At 41.5% G+C, this 23,830-nt stretch overlaps 1 protein-coding gene across 1 annotated transcript in view; it reads left to right on the top strand.

Annotated features, from left to right (window-relative positions):
* The first annotated feature begins 3,652 nt into the window (after positions 1-3,652).
* Positions 3,653-23,830, top strand: part of LOC126417163 (sterile alpha motif domain-containing protein 1-like) — a 90,489-nt gene continuing 70,311 nt past the window's right edge. The window contains exon 1 of the mRNA XM_050085061.1: positions 3,653-4,013. Within this exon, the coding sequence (XP_049941018.1) occupies positions 3,653-4,013 (361 nt within the window). The remainder of the gene's footprint in view (positions 4,014-23,830) is intronic.

Genomic DNA, 23,830 nt, shown 5'->3' with positions numbered 1-23,830 from the left:
TTCCTTTCCTTTCTCCTTCGTCGTACTTCAGTTTATATACAAACAATTAATTGTTGAAGACGGGACCAGCAGAAAATACGTAAACAGCGGGAAAATTTGCGTTTATAAAACAGGTTTTTCTATGACTATACTGTTAGCTTGTTTATGTTTACAACATTGACCAGGCAGTAAAAGGACGCTGTAGAAACCAATAGGATAAAGTGATGAGCAGATAACAAAGTCCTTAAAATTTCTAATTTAGATGTGCAGGAAAAATGATTTGCCCTTCTGACATGAAAAACTGCGGGCATCCCTGTCCTCGGCGTTTCCACTTCACAATCACATCACCAAAAATCATCTGGTAGAACACTTGCGCGCGTAGGGCAAAGGTCCCGAGTTCGAGTCTCGGTCCGGCAAATAGTTTTAATCTCCCAGGAAGTTTCAGATAAATATTTGTTTATTCTGTATTTAGAGATCGCATGGAGGTCATCTGTTTATTTTAAAGTCCGGTAATGTAACAAAATGTTTTATAGTACGGTGTTATCTTCTATTTCATGCCTATTACATTTTTATTAAATTTGTAGTTTGTTGCATACCAGCCCCTCCTACTACATTTTAACAATGGATGACAAATAGGTAAATTTCCAGTGTTATCCAAATACGCCCGTTTGAGAGGTATTTTCATTTCATTTTGTTATTGTTATTTACGTTTGGGACCTTTTGGTCCAGGCGGCAGCGAGGAGTGACCGAGAGGGTAGAGGCGCCATGACACGGATTGCGCGGCCGCTCCCACCGCAGATTCGAGTCCTCCCTCGGGCATGGTTGTGAGTGTTGTTCTTAGCATAAGTTAGCTTAAATTAGTTTAAGTAGTGTGTAAGTCTAGGGACCGATGACCACAGCATTTTGGTCCTTTAGGAGTTCACACACATTGAACATTTTTGGTCCAGGCGAAGTACAACACGGAACATTTTCTGAGTTTTGCTTTAGCTTTCCTTCTCTCAGAATGGATTCTTTTCCGCTCGGCAGACCAAGCTGTTTCGGTTATCTTTGGTTTTCCTGCTAGGCCAGCTGTCGAGTCATGGACTTTTTCTGTCCGAATATTTACACTAAGTTGTGTTATTTCTGCTCTCCTCAGATATTCTTATACGGCACCCATCCGTTTTATTGATTTACTACGGTTTCCATAGAATTTCCCAACCTGTCGAGTTAATCTGTTTTGTTCCATTTCAATACGTCCATAGAACTTTAGGCCTCTTTTTTATGTCCGAATAAATGTTGATAGCTGTACCTTTCAATATTTTTATTTCGTGTTAGTCGGTAGAACCACGTTTATTCTTCAGTATCATTTGTACCTAAAATTTTTCTAATTACGTATCGCTTTCTCTTTTGGTTTTCGCAGTGTCTCTAGTCCATCGTCATACTGGAAGAGAAGGGAGGAAGATTTGATTTAACGTGCCGTCGACATCGAGATCATTGGAGATAGAGCACAAGCTCTGATCGTAGCAATCTAGATGAAGGAAATCAGCCGTGCCGTTTGAGGGGAGCCAACCTGGTATTTGCCTTGAGTGATTTAGGCAAATCACGGAAAAGCGAAAGCTGGACGGCGGGAGGTGGACTTGAACCGTCGTCCTCCCGAATGCGAATACAGTGTGCTAACCACTGCGCCACCTCGTTCGGTCTATGCCACACTAATTTTGGTAATTATGTTGTAGTGTCTCAGCGTTGTGTATTTTGAGGTGAATTTTTTTGTTACAGATATCCTTTGTAGCTCTGAAATCTGTTTTCATTCTGTGGCAAATAATTTGGTAACTTAGCTTCTTAGCTTTTCCAGGCCAGTCTTCTGAGTTGTTTTGCCTGAATATTTGAGCTGGTTCGTCAATTTTAAGTTCTGGTCGTAGTTTTAGCCACATTTTGGTTAATATTTCTGAGAAACAGCAGAATAGTAGAGGAGAGTGTCCACCACGTTCTCTCATTCCTTTTTTGATTCCATAATGTTACGAAATCTTATTTAATTTTAATTTTTATGCTGGGAAGTAAACAACTAAACAGTCTCTTTTTACGTTTGTATCTCAAGTGGTGTTTACAGGCGATACTGTACGGTAGTGAAAATTAAGAATAACATCCGAGTAACGAGCGCCAGTGGGCAGATTATTGTCATTCTAAAGCGGAAGTTGTCCTTTATGAATACAGCTGGTGACTTCTTGAATCATTTGTTTACTCTCGTAAACTAGTTTTCGAGACATTCCCGGCTCAACTTCAAATGGGATACATGTAGGTTACAACTTTATATCCGTATCATACTCGTTCTGTGACAAGAGAATGGAAAAATTTAATGTATCGCTACATGCTGGATACTGATATTGTGACAAGAAGACAGGAAAATTTTAATGTATACTTACTGTTATTTTCCTATCTTGTCTCAGAAACAGAAACCAATAACGCGCTGCAGATACTGTATAATGGTGTAGGCCTAACTTGTGTGTGTACCTGATTTCAACCAGTGCCTTTAAAAAGTCACAAGCTGTGATTTTCTGAATTTATATTCAACTCGTGATCCGCCCCTGCTTGACGTAAGTAGCACTATCTACTGCCAGATGACTTATTTATAATATATAGTGGTATTTACAAACTTTCCTAATGAATGAGACTATCTGACATAGGCCTATTACTGAAAACATTATCCAAATGCCTACAGCTATTCATGAGATAAGCCTCCAAATGCAGATAGAAAATTTTTTGTGTATGGAATCTGGTAAACTTTCGCTGCTCTCTAGAGCTGCGGCGGATGTTTACTGCCTTTCATGCCAGGTAGGGCCACCGCCTCCTCTCTACCTGACCAGATCATCGCACCAATGATTGCCACGGGATGTCATTCCAAACGCCAGTTAAATATAGAACAATACGTATATTACACACTTCTCATTACTGGAAACTACAAATTATATTCACAAACCTTTGTCTTGAATTAGTGTATCAATTACTGAAAACTGAATGAAAATCCCTACATTAGTTCCTGAGCTTAGGCGTAACAGTCAGAAAAATGCGCTGGGTCTTTAATTTAATAATATGTGTAGATATACGGTCACGTGAGCTTAATTTATTAAGGAGGTTTTTTGTTCGGCGCTTTTCATCTCTCAGATAAATTGTCAAGTCCAGGTCGCGAGTGGTGTACACGACGTGCCGTACAGTGAATTCGCCGCCCTTGGGTCATCAGGGGGAGATAAGCGGAGGTATAGCCCGCGAAACGCTTACGGTGCGCGGTAATCCAGATTAGGCGTAAGCCTGACGCAAGCGGAGGTAACGAGACGCGACGGCGGCGGAGGCCACGCCGTCAATGGCAGCTGCAGGCGGGCCACTGGGGGGCCGCGGCGCCCGCCGGGCCACGCCCCCGCGGTGCGCGCCGGCCAATGGCGTACCGCGGCGAGGCCACCTGGCCGCGGGGGGAGGGGCGCGGCCGGCCGAGCGCACAGTCGCCGGCGGGGACTGGGCGACTGCAGTCTCAACACGCACACCAGTTCTTCCGGCGCGGTACAGCACAGCGGAACAGGGAAACGGACTGCGGCGGTGACGTGTGGGAGCGAGTGTTTGCCGGACGGCGCGACGGGACTGCCTGAGGATAGCTTACACGCTGGTGTCTCGGAGTCGGTGCGGCTGGTTCGCCGATGAGCGCGCCATGCTGCTAGGCGCGTGCTACAGCGCCGAGCCGCCGGACAAGGCGCACCGCGGCCACGTGCTGCACGCGGGGGCGGCCGCCGCCTCGCCGCCCCCGCAGCCGGGCCTGCTGCAGCCGCCGCCGGCCGCCCCCGCGTCCTCGTCAGCCGGGGGCGGCAGCAGCAGCGGGGGTGGAAGCTCGCTCTTCACCATCGACAGCATCCTTGCGCCGAGGCCCACACCGCGGCCGCCCCCACCGCCCCCGCACCAACAGCAGCAGCAGCAGCCGCCGCCGGCGCCTCGCCTGCAGCACGCCGTCCTGCCGCCCCCACTGCACCTCGGGCATCTCGGCTTCGCGCCCGCCTCCACCGCGGACTTTCTCGGTGAGCCTCCTGCCGCTCTGTTCCTATTGTAGTCTGCCTGCAAATTAAAATGCGGGTCTTCCCTCTGATTGATGAAATCACCAATCTTTAAGCTATGCGAACATCCAGACTTGACAAATAATAGTTCCTCGGAAACGCCTTGATCATTAAATACTTAATTTATGACACATCTCGAGTAATCATCGTCAGATAACGGTGGCAAAATGTAACACAGAGGTACAATTAGCAATGTTTATCGAGGAAGATTGAAAAGTAAGTGTACACACTTCGTGGGTATAATATGAGTCAAAATAAGAGTAAAATATTAAATAAAGTCCTGCTGAAACTACTTTATATATGCATAATGTTATTTGTGAAAGACGGTACATCACGGGCCTTCGGCGTGTCGTGTTCGACTGCATATCGACTGAAGTTTTTGTCGGCGGTGTCCCTGCACGTCTCATCCGGGATGCAACACTGTATCTCGAAGTTACTTATCTCGGTTGAGTGGAAAGGTCGCGTAGCAGGACCAGTTGCTCGGCCCGCCAAACTCCCGAATCTTAACCCCTAAACGGCCGTCTCAAGTATCGCCAATGGTGTTGCAACTGAAAATGCAGAACAACTACTGCAGTGAACTGAAGAGAGCTGGGCAACTGTGCAGAATGAGATGAACGGAGCCTACAACATACCGAGGGCGGTAAGATGTCTAGCACCTCGTCTACATGTTCGTTATTCTGAACTCGTGTCGTCGCTTTCTGACAAGAATTTCTTTTGTGTTGCTCTTGTGATACACATTCTGCTGCATTACTCTCAAGTAAAGCAATTTCAGACAAAACTTTCTGTAACGTTCTACTCTAATTTTGATGCACGCATTACAAACACGAAGTTACTTTTGAATCACGCTGTGTACAAATACTACAAGAGCACTGTAACGTCAGGAACGAAAGTACACCTTGAGTATTAGTACTTGAGCAAAACACTTAAAGTAATGTGTATTTTCGTTTCTGATATTACATTGGTCATATAGTATTGGTGAAATAACTTTTATAATTTGCCTTTGTGTTAATTTTGGCCACAGTTAGCTGATGATTACTCGAAACGCGACATAAATAAAATATTTAGTAATCAAGACGTTTCCAAGGAATTACTACAAGGAAAAAGTGCTAGTACCCTGGCTATCTACCCAGATATCACAAGGAACGGACATTGAATAAAATTTCTTCGACTACATCTACGTAACTGTTCTGCAATTCACGCGCAAATGCCTGGCGGTGGGGTCACCGCATCGCTTTCACACTATTTCTCTACCGTACCACTCGCGAACGGCGTTCGGAAGAAACGAACGCTTAAATCACTATGTCAGTCTCAAAATATCAAGTTTGTCCAATTCACTAGAAATTCTTTTTATTACTATTACCGGTGTCGACAGATCTACACTGTCATCATAGGATCTGATATTTACAAAAATAAAGGTCGCAAGTGAAAGTGGATGAAACATACACGATTTCATATAACAACTGTGTACATTGTCTGTGACATTCGAGCATACCATGTAACATTATTAGACGTACATGCCTTTTTACAATGAAATTGTTGCAAAAAGCATGTGCGTTTAATAATGTTACAAAGTACATTCCAATGTTGCAGAAATGTACACAGTGGTTATATGAAATCGTATATGTTTCAGCCACCTTCACTTGAGACATTTATTTTTGTAAATTGCAGATCCGACGATGACAGCGTAGATCTGTTGAAACCAGTAACAGTAATAACAAGAATTACTAACGATCTTAGCAAACTTAATTTTTAAAATAAATAACATAACCTTGAGGTCACCCCCAACGATTAACGCAATATCAAACGTATGTAATTTAAATTTCTTCATGCGAGCTCTGCTTTCTCTTATATTACGGCGGCGACCGTTTCTCGCTATGTAATTGGATGTCAACCAAATATTTTCGCTTTCGGAGGAGATACTTTAAGATCGAAATTTTTTGAAAAAGCTGACGTCACACCGAAAAAGTGCCTTCGTTTCAATGTTTGTCACTCCAACACGCGATAGTACAAAACGAGCTGCCCTTCTTTGAACATTTTCCATGTCCTCCGTCAGTCCTATATGGTAAGGATCCCATGCCGCACATCAGTGTTCTAGCGGAGGACGGTAAAAATCGTGTAGGCAATCTCTGAAGTGGATTTGTTGCGTCTTTTAAGTGTTCTGCTGATAAAACGCAGTGTTTGGTTTGCCTTCAGGACGATATTTTCCTTTTGATCGTTACAGTTTAAGCTATTCGCAATTGTTATCCCTAGGTATGTAGTTGAATTTGCACCATTTACATTCGTGTAATCTATGGTGTAACCAAATTTTAACGGATTCCTTTTATGAGTCATGTGGATTACGTAACGCTTTTCATTATTTGGAGTTAGTTGCCAATTTTCGCGTCGTACAGAAATTTTCTTTGCATCTCTCTCCAATTGGTTTTGATTTTAGAATGACTCTAAAAGTACGGTAAATTACTGAATCATATGCAAACAAACTAAGAGATCTGTTCGATTTGTCTCCTAAATCATTTATATAGATCAGGAACAGCAAAGGACCTCTGATACTTCCTTGGAGAACGTCAGGTGTTTTACTCAACTACTTTCCATCGATTACCACGAATTAAATGTTTAACTTTCCGACAAGAAGTCACAAATCCAATCGCATTATCTCTGAAACGTAATGTGTTTCATGCCAGCACATGATGACATTTTAGCAGACAAAAGCGGCCCCTCGGGACACCGACCTATGAAGTTGCCAAACAGGGTCGTCATTGTTTATGCGCTTTTGGCAATAAAGGACAGTACTCCAACGGGCTGTGTTTTAAATACTAGATTCAGGTACGACCCGTTTCCAAGTGCACCAGCAACAGACGTGTGAATATATCTTCCACGTGACGTCAAAAAAAAAAAAAAAACGCTTGCAATTTGCATTTGTGCAGAAGCACGGGTCGCCAACGGTCATCATTTCGTAACGCGTAGCTGTAAAACACACTTAACACTCTTGTTCATGAAAATGACACATGTTTGCGACAGTGCGGTGGAAAACGGTAACATTTTAATCTTGGTGAGATGATATGTGGTATGCCGGCCGAAGTGGCCGTGCGGTTAAAGGCGCTGCAGTCTGGAACCGCAAGACCGCTACGGTCACAGGTTCGAATCCTGCCTCGGGCATGGATGTTTGTGATGTCCTTAGGTTAGTTAGGTTTAACTAGTTCTAAGTTCTAGGGGACTAATAACCTCAGCAGTTGAGTTCCATAGTGCTCAGAGCCATTTGCACCATTTTTTTGATATGTGGTATGTCGGTGTTTTCACCAATGCCAGACGTGGGAATACGTTGATCATTTTCTTCTGGGTGAGCACCACAGCCTCGATAAATTTGAAGGCCATTATCCCATCTGCCTGGATTTTAAATCACTTTATTCTGTGCACAATCACTTTGTTTTGGGCAGAATAAAGTAATTTAAAATTATAGTCATTTTTTGTTTTCCGTCGCTGCTTAGTTGCTTAAACTTTCATGGAGATGTGTCTCGTCTTTGCGGCTAAATGAAATGCAGTTTGCTATCTGCCATATGCGTTTCGCTTCTTTTATGTGCGAAGCATCTTCAGTGGCCTGTATTACATGTTAGCTTTGTATACAAAATAATTACGGTGTATAGAGCAGTAATCACAAATGTGTTACTACAGTAGGTTTTTTTTCTTGTTATTCGCTGCCGGCGCATATAACACATTCCCGAACGGCGCACAAGGGTAAGGTAAGGAATTTAATGGAACCGTTCACTTTTCAAATGCATTTGTGGTCACAAGGACAATACTGCATACTGAAGTCAGTCGCGACTTGAAGCCACGCATCCGCAACTATCTTGCAGACCGTGTCTTTGCTGACGCTTCCTTATTGCAACGTTTTTGCCTGAGTTTGCAGCATAATTTCAGTGTCAGTCTTCCTCAATAATTATGATGTACTCTTTAGGCCTACACTGTATACGATAACAAAAAATTTTTCCTAAAAGCATTTTTAATAATCAGGGATTCCCTCAAATGGAAATGAATTGTTCCCTTACTACTTGGCATTAAGATAAGAGTTAGAAATTTGCTTCTGTTCAATGTACTAGGTACTTACTGTGAAAGAAAAAAACAAGCCACTTTCCCCGCTCTGGACATATAGATTTATTTTTAGAGGTCTTATTATCTAACGAAGGAAAGACAGCGTACATCTAAGGCGGCATCTGAGGCGAAGTGGAAGGTGGAGAGGTCGCCAAATTATTGTCGCTAGTTGGGAAAAGTGTCCCCGAACCTGCCCAAGATGGATAGCGAAAGCAGAAATTAAAACACAGTATGTCATTCTTAATGGAGAGAAATCTACAGACGTAACTTCGTGCGTAACGCAAGACAATGTTTTCACGATCTAGACCGTGGGCCAGGGGGAATGGTCAACATTCAGGGATATGACAGGAACGGTCATTAGAAGCAAAAAAGTCTAGTAGACAAGGGCTCTAAGATGCATATCGTAAGAGGTACGAGGACTTGCTCATTTACGCTACTGTGAATCATGTCTTATCTACTGAGCAACTGCTCATAGCTCTTAAGGTATTTTAGAGACCACGTTTAGTAGACAATTGTTTCTGCCCATACTACCTTCTCTCAGAGCTTGCAGTAGTAGGAAGAAGTTTCGCATTTCGAAACTGAAGTAGCGCTCACGGCTGTAAAGGAATGCAATTTAGAGCCCATGTGTATTAGACTTTTTTACTTCCGATGATTGTTTCTGTCGTATCCCTGGATATTGCTCATTCCTCGCGACACGCCCTGTATATAAATTATCCAGTGGATAACGTCGGAATTTCCATGCGGCTTGTGAGCGTACGAGATTTTCCAGATGTTTTGTAGCCAAAGTTTGGAAATAAATAATCTCGTTGGATGGAAGTGAAGTCTCGTTCTAATTTTGAATATAAATGGACAAGCCTTGTTAATAGAATTATATGCATTTTTACTATCCACAATAATTGTCCAGAATATTTTTAATTATTACGTAAGAATTCTTATTAGGGAATAAGTCCTGTTTCTATACTTTGTTATTTGCATGAGATGTTTCGCCTCGCCTCCGGGCGATTCCCAGATAGTTGCAGACGTACTTGGTGTCTTGACGGGCAAAGTAGTCAAAGGTGGCGAAGAGCCTTCTGCGCCAGCCACACTGTTACGGGTATACCACTGACCATAAATTTATATCAATAATGTATATAGTATGTATTTAAAAAAAAGTCTGTTATTTGTTACCCAGAAGGTCTCCCGTAGCAAGATACTTGTCATCTAATATGTGTCATATTTAACGGCGCAATAAAAGCCTTAATAGGCCGGAGTTGCCAACTCCTTGTTTTCAGTAAAAATTAAATTATTCTACAGATATGAAGAATATGTAACGAGTTTGCAGTCATCTCTGAGCTGAAGGTCACAATGAGGTAACTTAAAATATAATCGAATCCCCGCAGGCTTCCCGCGGATAATGCTATTTATAGAAAAGACGAAACGCTAGAAGACTGTATCGAAATGCGGGAAAACCCGCAGTGGATCGAAACTTGGTGCACGGACTGGACGACGGTTCAATCCCGTCTCCGGCCATCCTGATTTAGGTTTTCCGTGATTTTCCTAAATCGTTTCAGGCAAATGCCGGGATGGTTCCTTTGAAAGGGCACGGCCGATTTCCTTCCCAATCCTTCCCTAACCCGAGCTTGCGCTCCGTCTCTAATGACCTCGTTGTCGACGGGACGTTAAACACTAACCACCAACACCGCCACGGACTGGAAATGACCCTCAGGGTGATAGTTATTGAACTATATGAAAAAAAAAACGTGATTACTTACGAACTACGGTGTGCATACACTTTATTCAACGTCTAAGCGTCACTACAGACATTCGTATTTAGGTTATGATATGTTCGATATGCTCGCCATCATTGGCGAAGGCGTGACGCAGACGAAGAGCGAAATCCCGCATAGCCCGCTGAAGTGTTGGAACATCGACGCTGTCGATAACCTCCTGAAAGGCTGTTTTCAGCTCAGCAACGGTATCGGGGTTATTGCTGTACGCCTTGTCTTTAATACAGCCCCACAAAAAGGAGTCGCATGTGTTCAGATCCGGAGAATATGGCGGCCAATTGATGCCCATGCCAGTGGCCTCTGGGTACCCCAGAGCCAGAATGCGGGCCCCAAAGTGTTCCTCCAGGACATCAAAGACTCTCCTGCTTCGATGAGGTCTAGCTCCGTCGTGCACGAACCACATCTTGTGGAAACCAGGGTCACTTTGGATAAAGGGGATGAAATCGTCCTCCAAAAGCTTCGCGTGCCGTTCGGTAGTCACCGTCCCATCAAGGAATATCGCTCTGATTATTCCGTGACTGGACATTGGACACCACACAGTTAAGTGTGAACAGACTTCTCGATCGCGAAATGCAGATTCTCAGTTCCCCAGATGCGACGATTTTTCTTATGGACGAACCCATCCAAGTGAAAGTGGACTTCGTCGCTAAACCAATCCGTATTAATTCCCGTCATGCCCCGCGGCCAACCGTGCAGTTTGAACGGCCTAAAGCAAACTGTTCAGAAGTTATGAAGATTTTATTTCATATAGTGCAATAATTGTCACTCTGTGCACACATATACGCAAAAAGACCCATTATGGAGTGATTAGATGAGTGCAGAACCGTCACTGGAAACAGTCACACCGTAAAATATCTTCGAGTATGCGTGCGGAGCGATTTAAAGTGGAACGGTGACATTAATGCAAGGGCCACCAATGAAGGAGATAGCTTGCAAACTTGTCGTTCGATCAGTGCTTGATATTTCTCGTCGCTCTGGGACCCGTACCACTTAGGAATGACAGACGAAACACAGAAAATTCCAGAAACGGCAGTGTGACTCGTTACGGATTCACTTATTAAGCGCGAAACCGTAACTGGGATGCTCTGCCAACGCAAATGGCAGACGCTGCAAGAAAGGCGCTCTCCATCAAGGCGTGGTCTACTTTTAACATTTCGGGATCGTACGTTCCTACTAGAGTCAATCCATATATCGTATTTTACAGACTATAAGGCGCTACGGTCTATTAAGACGCATCTCAATATTTCAGCAATTTAAAAAAAAAATACCATGTTTACTATTTTTATCATTAGATTGCAAAGGTAGCGATCTTGAAATTCTTAGTTTATGAAACCGAATTGACCTTAAAAATCCCTGAAAATCGTCGTCTTAACTTCCTTCTTCTTCCTCTTCGTCGTCATCGTTGTCCTCTTCATATATAAGATGTTGTTCACTGCCATTGAGAGCGTTGCTTATACCGTCCTTCTTGTGCTGTTACAGATAACACAAATCACTTGCAATTCAAGTTCACTGGCACCGTAGATTGCAATGACGCATGACAGGCTGGGAAGTGTTCTGGTTGCGTAATGTCGAGGCGGGAGGGAGACAGTGATAGCCAGCTTGTGGAACTCCGCAACTCATATTCGTCGCATCGGTGCACAGCGTTGCCAGATAGATATACGTTTCCCACGGCATCGAATATATGGCCATTTTTAAGACTGTTGGGAATTTTAAATCAAACACTGGACATTTTTATATTAATTTCGAGTAAGACGCAACTTTGGAGGCACGGTTTCGATTAAAAAACTGCGTCTCATAGCCCGTGAAATACGGTATTGCTTCCTCCTACGTATACCTCGTGAACATACTATGAACGCAGAATTAGGTTCTGTTTCACACGGAGAGTTATGATCAGTTGTTTTTCCGCGAAGCATTTGCGACTGGAAAGGGAGGAAGCGATAGTATTACAGAGAGCGCTCCCCCCCCCCCCCCCCCCCGACTCCACCAACCCACCACTTTCAAGTCCCCGACACAACTTAACGTGACTTGTGAAGCATAGAGGTATATGTAGATAGATGTAGAACCTACACACGCCGCTTCACGGTATTACACTCACTCAAACCGCAGAGCGGATTTTAAAACTGTGGCAACACATTGTGCTGAAATGCCTGGAGAGTTGAAACACTATATATAACACAGAAATTAGTAACTGCACTACACTCCTAGACCGGACATTTGTGGCACCCTACTCTCGTCGCAAGAACTGCTCGCTCTTCTGTTCACCGACATCTACATCTGGTTGATTGCTCTGTTATTCACACTTCAGTGTTCGGTAGGAGGTTCATCCGGCCCTTGAATAACACACGGACAACTGAACATCTAAATATTTACGTGCAAATTGTGATTTCTCTTACTCTGACACGATGGATATTTTTCCTTATTAATTCGTGACACAGCCAGGACGAAGACACGCGATCTTGAAATTTTGCATAACATTTTAAAAAATAGGTAATAATATGTTTTCATAGTTAAGATCACAAGTGAGTAACATAAAATGACGACTAGCTTCAGCTGGTTATACAGCCATCGTCAGCTCGATTATAATAACATACGTCTGCTCGTAAAATGAGGGTAAGACAGAACGACCACATCTTAGTGGACCCTCATGTATTCCATTCCTGCATTCCTTGCTTTCCTGTACGTAATATGGTGTGGTTGACGAGGTGCTGGTGTAACGCTATTGTTTACAAAGTACTTTGTTCAAAAATGGTTCAAATAGCTCTGAGCACTATGGGACTTAACATCTCAGGTCATCAGTCCCCTAGAACTTAGAACTACTTAAACCTAACTAACCTAAGGACATCACACACATCCATGCCCGAGGCAGGATTCGAACCTGCGACCGTAGCAGTCCCGCGGTTCCGGACTGCAGCGCCTAGAACCGCTCGGCCACTCCGGCCGACAAGTACTTTGTGCTATTGCGGACTGTTCAAAAATGGTTCAAATGGCTCTGAGCACCATGGGACTTAACTTCTGAGGTCATCAGTCCCCTAGAACTTAGAACTACTTAAACCTAACTAACCTAAGGACATCACACGCATCCATGCCCGAGGCAGAATTCGAACCTGCGACCGTTGCGGTCGCGCGATTCCAGACCGTAGCGCCTAGAACCGCTCGGCCACTCCGGCCGGCAGCGGACTGTTAAGATGGGGCCTTGAGTCCCGAATATTTTATCTCCATGTTATATGTCACTATTTTATTGAGCGCCATCTCTTACACGTGCGTCGGCTGTGATACAGTCGCTGTGCCTCAGCCTAATTTTAAGAGCAGACACTACACATGTTTTTACAATCGAGGCGAAGGTAGCTGGATAATCAACTGAAACTAGCCATGATTTAAAATTAACCTCTTGCGATTTTGACTATTAAAATACCTCACTTATTTATTTTTAATTTTGCGTAGTTCTCCCTATTTAGGTAGGAGGAGAAAATTGATTACTGAATTGTATTGAAAAGATTTCGCCGCAACGAAAACGTATTTGTTTTAATGATTGCCACCACAACTCGTTTATCATATCCGTGACATTCTCTCCCCGACGTGTAAGTAACACAAAATGAGCTGCCCTTCTTTGACATTATCGACGTCCTCCGGAAACATTATCTGCTAAGGACGCCGTATCGCGCAACAGTATTATTAAGTAAAGGACAGACAATTGTAGGGTAGGCAGTCTCGTTAGCACATTTGTTTCACTTGTCCACCCCCGGTAGCTGAATGGTCAGCGTGACTGATTGTCATTCCTCTGGGCCCGGGTTCGATTCCCCCGCTGGGTCGGGGAATTTTCTCCGCCCAGGGACTAGGTGTTGTGCTGTCCTGATCATCCTCCTATCACCCTCATTGACTGCTGGTCGCCGGAGGGGCGTCAAAATTGAAAGACCAGCACCCGACGAGGGGGGCTCTAGCCATACGAATAAATAAAAATAAATTTGTTTCACTTCGTAAATGTTTTGCCAAGAAATCACAATTTTTGATTTGACGTCAAAATAACATTTTCTGTGTGTTGCGCCCAATTTCTGTTAGGAATTGTAATTTTTAGGTATTTCGTTAAATCGGCGACTTTTAATTTTGGGTGCTTCACCGTGTAACCAAACTTTAGCCGAATTGTTTTACATTATTTTTATCGCCTGAAGACGATCGTGTTTGCTTACTTCTTTTTGTTTTGTGGCACAATCAGAACTTTCTGAGCGCCAATGCATGGTCCTCCAGTGCAGCAACTGGATTTGAATAAGATCGTTCGAAACGGAGAGAAACGATCATCTATGAAGTTCGTTGCATGAAAATGAAAAAAAAAAAGTATTAGCTACTGAAAAATTTTATTTCTAATCGTATCTACATCTAAATATATACTCCGCACTCAACTGTACAGTGCATGAGGAAGGGAATATCGTACAAATATTATCGATTTTCTTTCCTATTCCATTCGCGTATTGAGAAATGTAAAAGTGACCGTTTATACATCTCTGTGCGTTTTTTAATCTCTCTCACCTTACCCAAACAGGGTTTCGCTTTTCTTCCAGAGATTCCCATTTAAGTTCCCCGAGAATGTCTCTTACGTATCTTAACTTTCAATCGTTAAAGATGCTATGGGGGAACCCAGTCGTATTATTAGCTTAATTAGAAAAAAAAAGATATTGCCTCAGTCTACATTTTATGGTCTTCATTTTATCATACCATTATCGATTAGATTTCTTGATATCTATCATGGTACAATAAAATTAAGGAAATTTGAATGCAATGTAACGCAGTCTTCTTTTTCTCAATTTCTATTACACTTTCGTATGAGCTAAGCCGACTGTTACTGTTTCTCAGCTGTTAATAATTATTTGATGGGTACACCGTGACACCACCGGACTACAATATTTTTTCAAAATTAAAAACGTAATAGCATTCATTATAGACCTGTTCTGGCTTTTAAGTAATTATCAAGTGATATCTAAAACTTGAGACGTCGGTCTATAGCCTACATTATGTATACAGGTATAAAGCAAAATGTAAATTGTAACTTTAAAAAACGTAAAAGTATATCGAGCATAAATTTCGCGCAACATCATTTCAAATATCTTACATGCTTATGCATGTGCATCAACAACTTTTATACACTGAAATTTTTTTGATTTGCATCCGACTGACTCAAAACCAGACTGTAGTGACTGCTAATAAATTCTTAATTTCTTAAAGAATCTAACAGTCTGGAAGAATTATAGTTTTAACCATCATTAAAAATGACGTGAAATGAGAGTATGGAATTTTTAGCCAGGACTCCCCGTCTCGGGTGTTCAGCTGTATGGCGCAACGATCTGGCCGGGAATCGAACCCGGAACCCGTGATCAAGAGTCAATAACGTTAACCATCATCAAAACATGTATTATGGTCTGTGTTTCGCCACATTCAAAAGCTCCTGGGCAATCGGGGCTATTCCGAAGTTTCTGTTCCAAGATTATCTTGTAATAGAGGGATCCATGACCTCTACGAATTAACAAAATGATAAAATTTACCATTTTGACCGTCACTGGATGAAGTAAAATTTACTGTTTTTTTTTAATCATTGTACAATTTCCGCAGTGAAGACATTTTCAAATGTAATACGTATGTCTGGAAGCGGCTTCTCATCGGAGACTGAACATTAATGGAAAAAAAATGAAGGGAACCTTTATTTCATCCTGCGACAGCAGACGTGATTAAACGTTGTCATTTAGAACTTTAGTTCGCCTTGCACCATATAGTAGTTTGCTCAGTGACTTCCACGCGTCCCAACTCTTCTGGTGTGTTGTTACAAACTTTTGTCGAAGTTAGATCTAATGATGGTCTAAAGATCTGATACCTCTCTAATCGTAAAGTGAGTTGTTCATTACTGTCTGCAATAAATTTCGGAAAGCTGTGACTGGACTGTAGTCGGGTGTTGTGTAAGGACAAACAATTTGCCTTTCCATACTGACAACTGCTTCCCTTCTAAATGCGGTGTCAGCCATTCAATAAAGTTTCCCACGTTAGGACCCAGTTACTCTTCTGCATCTTTCACAGAGGGCGCAACCCACTGAGTTATACCACGCCAGCGGGCAAGTATGTCGCTAAAGCAATAGCTTTGACTCAAAGCACTGTTGGTTAAGCTTCGTAGATTGTAGTTGGCACCATAGACTTTCGCTAGCGTCAGTACAATGTCTCTGAAATGTTAGTGCCACGTCTACAACAATTCACGGTACAGGGGATTAGACAACGCTCTAGTATTGAGACTTTCACTAATCTAGAGGTTTATCTGTTGTGAAGATAAACAGCACAAAGTTTCGTTTTTTAGGATTTGGCTACAGTAGATCAGCTACGTAATATCGATCCAAGCTTTTAAGTGCTCGAGGCGATCTTTCTTCTACATTACCAATTACGCCCCCTTGTATGCCTGTTGTCCGATCATCGACATTGGTATGTCTGTATCATTATGCATAGGCTGACCGTTAGTGAGATGTTAAAAATTCTTCATGGCTTGTGGCAGACTGCTATTTTTTTTTTTTTTTTGTTATTTCGATTACCCTGCTGTCTGACGGGTCCCTGTGACTCTGGAGAAGATTTCTGATAGTATAAGGCAGTTTAAGGTTGGTTAAGTCGTAAGTGTTCAGCAACAAAAAGAAACTATTTCTTCGTAATCACAAACATTTATTTATGGAATAAAAACACGATTAAATCTTATAGACTTTCGACAATTTTGTTAAACGTATGTATCGCCACACTTCAACATCTGTGACGGGTGTCAGTGCCTTCAGATATATAGAGATATAGTTATATTAATCATGTAACGACATTTATTACTAATTACCATCTGCATTAACTTTGTCTGTTTCATCGCACGTGAAGCATTAATGCGAATAACTACGATATAGAGCCTACGTAATTGCTTATCGAAAACAATGATTATAATTATTGAATTTCACAAATTAAAACAAAACAATCTCTTTTTTGAGCTTTGGCACTGATGGTGCTACAGAACGGAGTAGGAACGACACGACATTTTCTATTCATTTTAACAGATTTGATTATGGGCTTCTCCCGAAACTCGTCATTAGATGGCAAAGAAAATTATTTTGGCGACCAAAATAAGAGTATTGCCACTTAGTTAACATACTAACCCCTCTCCCGATTCTTTAAGCCATAGAATTACCATGTACAAGACAGCTTTAAACGTCGGATTACTTTACAAATGAATTAATGAGTTAAATATTTGACGTTAAGCATGTGAGACCTTTATGGTTGTAGATGCAAAACGCTTATTATGGTAGATTTATTAGATTCGGATTATTCACTCATAGACTAACAAAAGGGTCAGATCTTTAACGTAAGATTATACCTCTTAGTGGGTGGACTGTGACAGCATTTTAACTTTTTAAATTCCGTCAATAATCATACGAAATATGAAAAACAGATTTTTGTTGCCCCTGAAAGCCATTAGATAGGCAGCTTGCAACATGATGATCGTTTAGCCGTTTATTAATACAGTTCTGTTCGCACAACTACTGATAACGTATATATATATATATATATATATATATATATATATATGTATATAATCCGTTCGCCAAAGATTTTTCACTAGCTTAGGTCTACATAGACATCTGGCATATCGTGGTGACAAATACGTGGTGTGACAGTATCAACTGAATCACGCCAATATCTATTACCAGACACTTCATTTGCGTCTTCGGTTTGTATTTCGGCTGATGACATTTCCATTATCAGCTGGGTTTATTTGAAATTAATATATCTACATCAAATGTGGATTTTTGAGTCTTCAGTTTTTGTGAGCAACGTGTTTGCTTACCATTCCGTGATCCGTTACAAATTTTTTCAGTGACAATAAAGAAAAAGTGAAGCCATTAACGAGGATAGAATTTTGAAAGGCTTACCGTGACTTCTGAAGGGCAGTGCCATACATTACCCCAAACCCATACAGCCGAAAAACGACGTCTATGTAGGCGTGCTAATAATTTAACTTGAATCCATCGAACGATATAGGTATAACTGTCTGATATACGCAGCAGAAATAAAGATAAGGCGACTAATTGATCGTATTTGTGGATTTCATTTTATGTTCGTAACAGTCATCTTTGAACTATAAAATGTTTGCTTTACCATTCGCTGTTCCACCCGCAGGCGCATGATACGTGTGAAGATAGCGTACGCCCGCCCCTCCGTGTTTAAGATTCGCTTTCGGTAGTCCTTGCGCGTTCCCGATTTGATGCACGCTTTTTTAGTAACATGTCGTGACAGAGTTTATTAAGCGTTTCTGCAACGCCCTTGTCCAAATGAAAGAAACTCTAGAGAAAATGCTCTTTTACGATATTTCTCTACGTCCTCTGCTAATCAGCTTGCTATTAGACTTACATCTTTTAAGAATATGTAAAACTCGGTCGAAAGAGTGTTTTCAAGGTAAGCCCTTGGTGGATGTTTTGCGCTTCCGTTGTGGTTTAAAAATAACGACTACCTTCATGATTGCAATACTAGAAGGACAAAATGGCCTTAATTAAAAATAACTTTCCTCAGGAAGGTGTGAATAATGCAGCTGTCAAAAAAATTTGATCCCCTACCCACGGACGCAAATCTCCACATAGATAGAAGACATAACTACGAAAGCACATTGAAAACTTTCTTGTAATGAATTATTAGGTGTACAATAATTTTTGTTGAAAGTTCCAATCAGGGATATGGAAAGCTAATATCAAAGCTGCTAACTTTTCATATTATTGGTTAAATTTCGAAATTTATAGCTTATGTAGTGTTTCTCTTTTTTCACTCTTGTAAGTAGGTGGCTAGTATGTCTCTATGCTTAAAGAAGAATTCATTTCATCACTTGTAATTTTCTTACCACCGCATTAAAATACGTCGTGCAAATGACTCACGAAACACATAACTAACTGACCATGTATTCTTCCAGTACATTTCAGTCTTGTATCTCACTTCTTCTCGACTGTATTTATGTGTTCATTCAATCTTAAGTCGTTTCGGATGGTTTACCTTAATAGGGGAGTTTTGTGTCTGAATCCAGTTACCTCACCGCAATAGACGTGTACTTAGAGAGAATATAGTGTCCTTTCTCCGATTTATGGGCATTAAATTTGATACATTGATGATCAGCTAATAGTCTTCTCACCAAGCCTTCATCAAGTGAAGTCTTCTTGCCTTTCGCACCAATTTTATGGCGAAGCAGTCTCCATGTTTCAGATTTCCTCATCCGCGTAAGCCTCGCGAACTCCTGACGTGTTAACACGACTGTAAGGTGAACGCTATTTTGTTGGTATCCTGCAAAAGTTGTGCTATTTCGGATGTACAATTGTAATAAGACGTTGGGGGTGTCCGAGAATTGCCTAATTAGAGTGAGATACCTGAGAGACGAGTGCTACGCAAACGAGATGACACGTTATTGGTTCTGTAAGAGTTAAGCAAGTACTATGTTGTCGTTAGCATAGTCAACTAGAAAATGTGTTTCTTGACTCTCTCGGTACAGTAAGAGTAACCCTTTAGTTGATGCACAACGCTTTTACTGTAACATCCTCCACTGGACGCTTCTGAATATTTCTGCGATGTCTGACACTGTCCTTCCATAACTTGTTTTAACTTCATTAAGTACGGAAAGTAACCAGCCAAACTGCTGTAGTCTCAGTATGTTAGGAGGCGGCATAGAACACATCGTTTGTACTGCAGGATACACCGAATTATATAAGTAAAAGGAGGATGAATATAGTAGCGAAAGACATGAAAGAAACAGATCTGGTTGTAACCTCCCCACAAAATAAAATAAATTTTATGGATAATGATTCTGGTTTTAGTGTAACCTCCCTACAAAATTTCTTTCTCAGTGTAGCCTCCCCACAAAATTCATTTACATTTAATCTCCCCACAAAATTCGTTCCCATTTAATCGAAGCTCAAAATTCATTCACGTTTAGCGTAACCTCAAAACAGAAAAATTCCTAAACCTCTCAACTGTAAAAATTATAATTACGAGGGTCAGTCAAAAAGTAATGCCTCCTATTTTTTTTTCTACGTTTAATTGTCAGGAAATTTAAATGCAATTACATAAGTTGAAAACCACAACATTGAGGATCTTTTGTCATTTTTCAATGTAATCTCCGTCCATCTCTACAGTTTTGGTCCATCTTTGAACAAGGGCATGTATCCCAGCACGGTAAAAATCACAGCTCTGCTTCCTAAGCCATTGACGCACGGATGTTTTGACGGCCTCCTCATCTTCAAAATGAATCCCACGATGAGCTTCTTTTAGTGGCCCGAACAGATGGAAGTCTGATGGTGCCAGGTCAGGGCTGTATGGGGGATGAGGCAAAACTTCCCATCCAATTTTGACAATCTCGTCAGAGGTGTGACGACTGGTGTGTGGTCTTGCATTGTCATGCAAAAGAAGAACATCTGCCATTGATTTTGTTGGGCGAACTCGCTGAAGACGTGCTTTAAGTTTGTTGAGGGTTGTGACGTATTGAACAGAATTTATTGTGCATCCCTGCTCCAAAAAATCAACCAGAATCACACCCTCTGTATCCCAGAAAACTGTTGCCATAACTTTCCCTGCCGATCGCACAGTTTTGAATTTTTTCTTCCTCGGCGAGCTTGTGTGACGCCACTCCATTGACTGCCTCTTTGATTCGGGTTCAAAAAAATGCACCCATGTTTCGTCCCCGGTCACAATTTTTTTCAGAAACTCATCTCCCTCCAAACGGAAGCGCTGCAAGTGTTGGGAGGCTATTGTTTTCCTTGCCTCTTTATTCTGATCGGTTAACATTCTTGGAACCCACCGTGCACAAACTTTTGAGTACCCCAATTGTTTAATAATCGTGATCACACTGCCTTTACTAAGAGAAATAATGCGACACACTTCATCTGCAGTCACCCGACGGTCACCACGAATGATGTCATCAACTTGCTGAATGTTGTGTGGAGTCACTGCACTCACCGGCCTGCCGCTCCGCTTTTCGTCAGTCAACGGTGTTTGCCCTTCAGCTTCCTTACAACGACGAACCCATCGTCTAACAGTGCTGACATCCACTGTCACAACACCATACACCTTCTTCAGTCTTTCATGAATGCGTATGGGCGTTTCACCTTCTGCATTCAAGAATTCAATCACACAACGCTGTCTCAAACGAACATCGATGTCGGCCATCTTACAAACTTCTGCTGTGCTGCCACCTGTTGACACAGAAAGTTACTACTGCAGTGGATTGCAGAAGAAGGTTTGAGGAATGGCGCCAAATTCAAATTTTTCACTTAACTTAATTTCTTTAAGTAGAAAAAAAATGGGAGGCATTACTTTTTGACCGACCCTCGTATGTCGTTCACATTCAGTGTAACGTCCCAATAAAAAAATACATTCAGTAACCTGGTAATAAAACAATGTAACTAACCTCTCAATTAAATTGTCGCTCACTTATGACTTTTCAATAATTCACTGTGAATTTAACCTGGTAAATTTTGGACGACAGCAGTGCTGCGTCATGGCCCTGAAAGATCATTCTGAATAAAAAAAGGAAAAATTCTTACCTCATCATTTATGAAAGGGAGCAACTGATTTTTCTATTGCAATAATCGGGATGATCATGGATGGGAGAAATTAGTAAATTCTTTAAATTGAAATGAATGGTTGTTAAAAGGTACTTTTTATGAGGAAGATCATTATTACGAGAGTTTTAAAACATTTACATGTGACTTGAGATAACATTACTACATATGAGCGAGGCTGCTTTTTTACCTTCTACAATAATACTCAGGCTCCGGCACCGTTGCACCGCGACCGGCCCAGCCAACACGATACACCAGACCAGACCAGAGCAGACTCCAGACTAGCAACAACTTACTGCTACAGCTACACAGTTCCTACTGCAGTCAACACTGCTCTCTGGTCAGAGATTTTCTTATACCTTGCATATCGCAGGCAGCGCGTGAGCAATACATCGAAATTACATCTGCTCGGACCTCTTAATGAGCAATACATCGAAATTACATCTGCTCGGACCTCTTACATGGTACAGCAAGAAACAGAGCAAAATATCTCTAGATACAGAACGAAATCTCCCTACTGACGGTAAACAGATAGATTGAGAAGAACATAGCCGAAGATCGCATACACATCCGAACTGCAAATCTATTATGTTCCGCGGGAGTTTTGCAATACGACATCTACAAAGACATTATATCAATACAAAAGTCTTACATGGTACTGGAAGAAAGTTCTTTCTGCTTGTACCGATACCCTACAAACAATTCAACAGCTTAATTACCACCTTATGATGGAATTTATCGTGCAGGAAGACTCACACGAAAAACGAATAGTTTCAGACGGGGAGCACGATTGCAAGAGTTGGCTATACACAGGTTACTACTAGCCTCTTTGGGTACTCGATGACAGCCGAACAGAGAGCCATTGCACGTTGAATAAACGGGAGTGTTGCATAATATCCGAAGGAAGCTGTGCATTTAATTTTTCTGCAAAACAGAAGTTGTCGTCACAACAAAACAAAACGTTCTGAACTGTCTTGCGTTCTATTTAACGTGTCACAAAAAGAGCGCAGAACTTCTGACGATCCGTAATTCAGGAAATGTCAGCACAGAAAATATTGCTTAACCACAACGCTTGATGACATGTTTCGAATTTTTTTCCAGTTTTCGCTGTTGTCTGTCTTCTTAGGAGAAAATCTCTGGAATACTATCTAAGAAACACGACAACAATACGGGACTTACTACGCTCAAGGCGCGTAGTAGAACGCTGATCACGCGACCAAAGTTTATAGAATTTGCCACTGACAACCACGGGCAGTAAAATATTCTTCAGATGAGCGAAGCTGGAAAATTCATCACACAGTGCAGGTCGAAGCAGCTATTGTGAAGCATTAAATAGAGCAACTATTTCATTTAAGACATTGCCTTGTAAATAGTATAATACATATCCCGTATGGAAAAAGTCTGTATTTCAGGATGTTAGCAAAAAAGATTTTATTTTTTATTTGTATTTTTACCTTTGCGTCGAGTCTGCAACCCCAGTCTTACACAATTATGGGAGTTCCGTTTTCCCAGAGTCCAAACAAAATAATCGAAAGATTTATTGTCCGTAAAATCTTCGGTAATACACACACACCGAACAATGTTAGACTGCTGCGTGCTTTGTTTCCACTGACAACAGCAAATTTACAGCGCTTAGCATTCACTTATTTTTTTAATTATTTACTTTATTTGTTCCGTGGATTATTTTTGTGATAATTCGTTACGATGTGGAACGTGTCAGATTGTAACATAATAAATATTCTCTTCTATGCTTCAATACTCATTTGTGCTACGATGCGATGCAATCAGCTTGTTGGTTCTAGGCACGCCATTACGTCTCACACACACACACACACACACACACACACACACACACACACCACACACTTACCTTCTGTTCTAACACGTGTATCGTATTATCTTTGTTTCAACGTGTATTAATCACTGAGAATTTTACCTGCTTCGCTGACACATGTTTGTTCTGAATAACTGATTCAAAAAATGTATGTAACTCATTTTAAAGACATTAAGGATAAATCTAATGTTCAGCTGTCAACAGCCAAGTTGATCGACTGTAAGGTCTCATGGACCAAACTTCAATTAAAAAAATAAATTTGTCATTAATTAATAAATTCATGTAGAAGGAGAAGTAGTTATTTATTTAGTGTTACGGTAGCGGAAGGGATGATGCGTAGAGTTGCTTGACAGTCACAGGTATATAGGGACACGTGTCTCGGTTCTATCCGTAGGGAATATCAGCTGTCTTATGATGATGTTTAGAGTTCCTATGCCGAGCACATGTCGGAATCTCTTCTGAAACATTGTAAGTGGAAATTGTTGACTACCATTTAATTTTGTTACGTGG

The sequence above is a fragment of the Schistocerca serialis genome, chromosome 8 (genome assembly GCF_023864345.2).
Source record: "Schistocerca serialis cubense isolate TAMUIC-IGC-003099 chromosome 8, iqSchSeri2.2, whole genome shotgun sequence".
In the NCBI taxonomy this organism is placed as follows: Eukaryota; Metazoa; Arthropoda; class Insecta; order Orthoptera; family Acrididae; genus Schistocerca; species Schistocerca serialis.
Note: the sequence above shows the minus strand (reverse complement) of the source record. Positions and strands in the feature narration are given on the sequence as shown.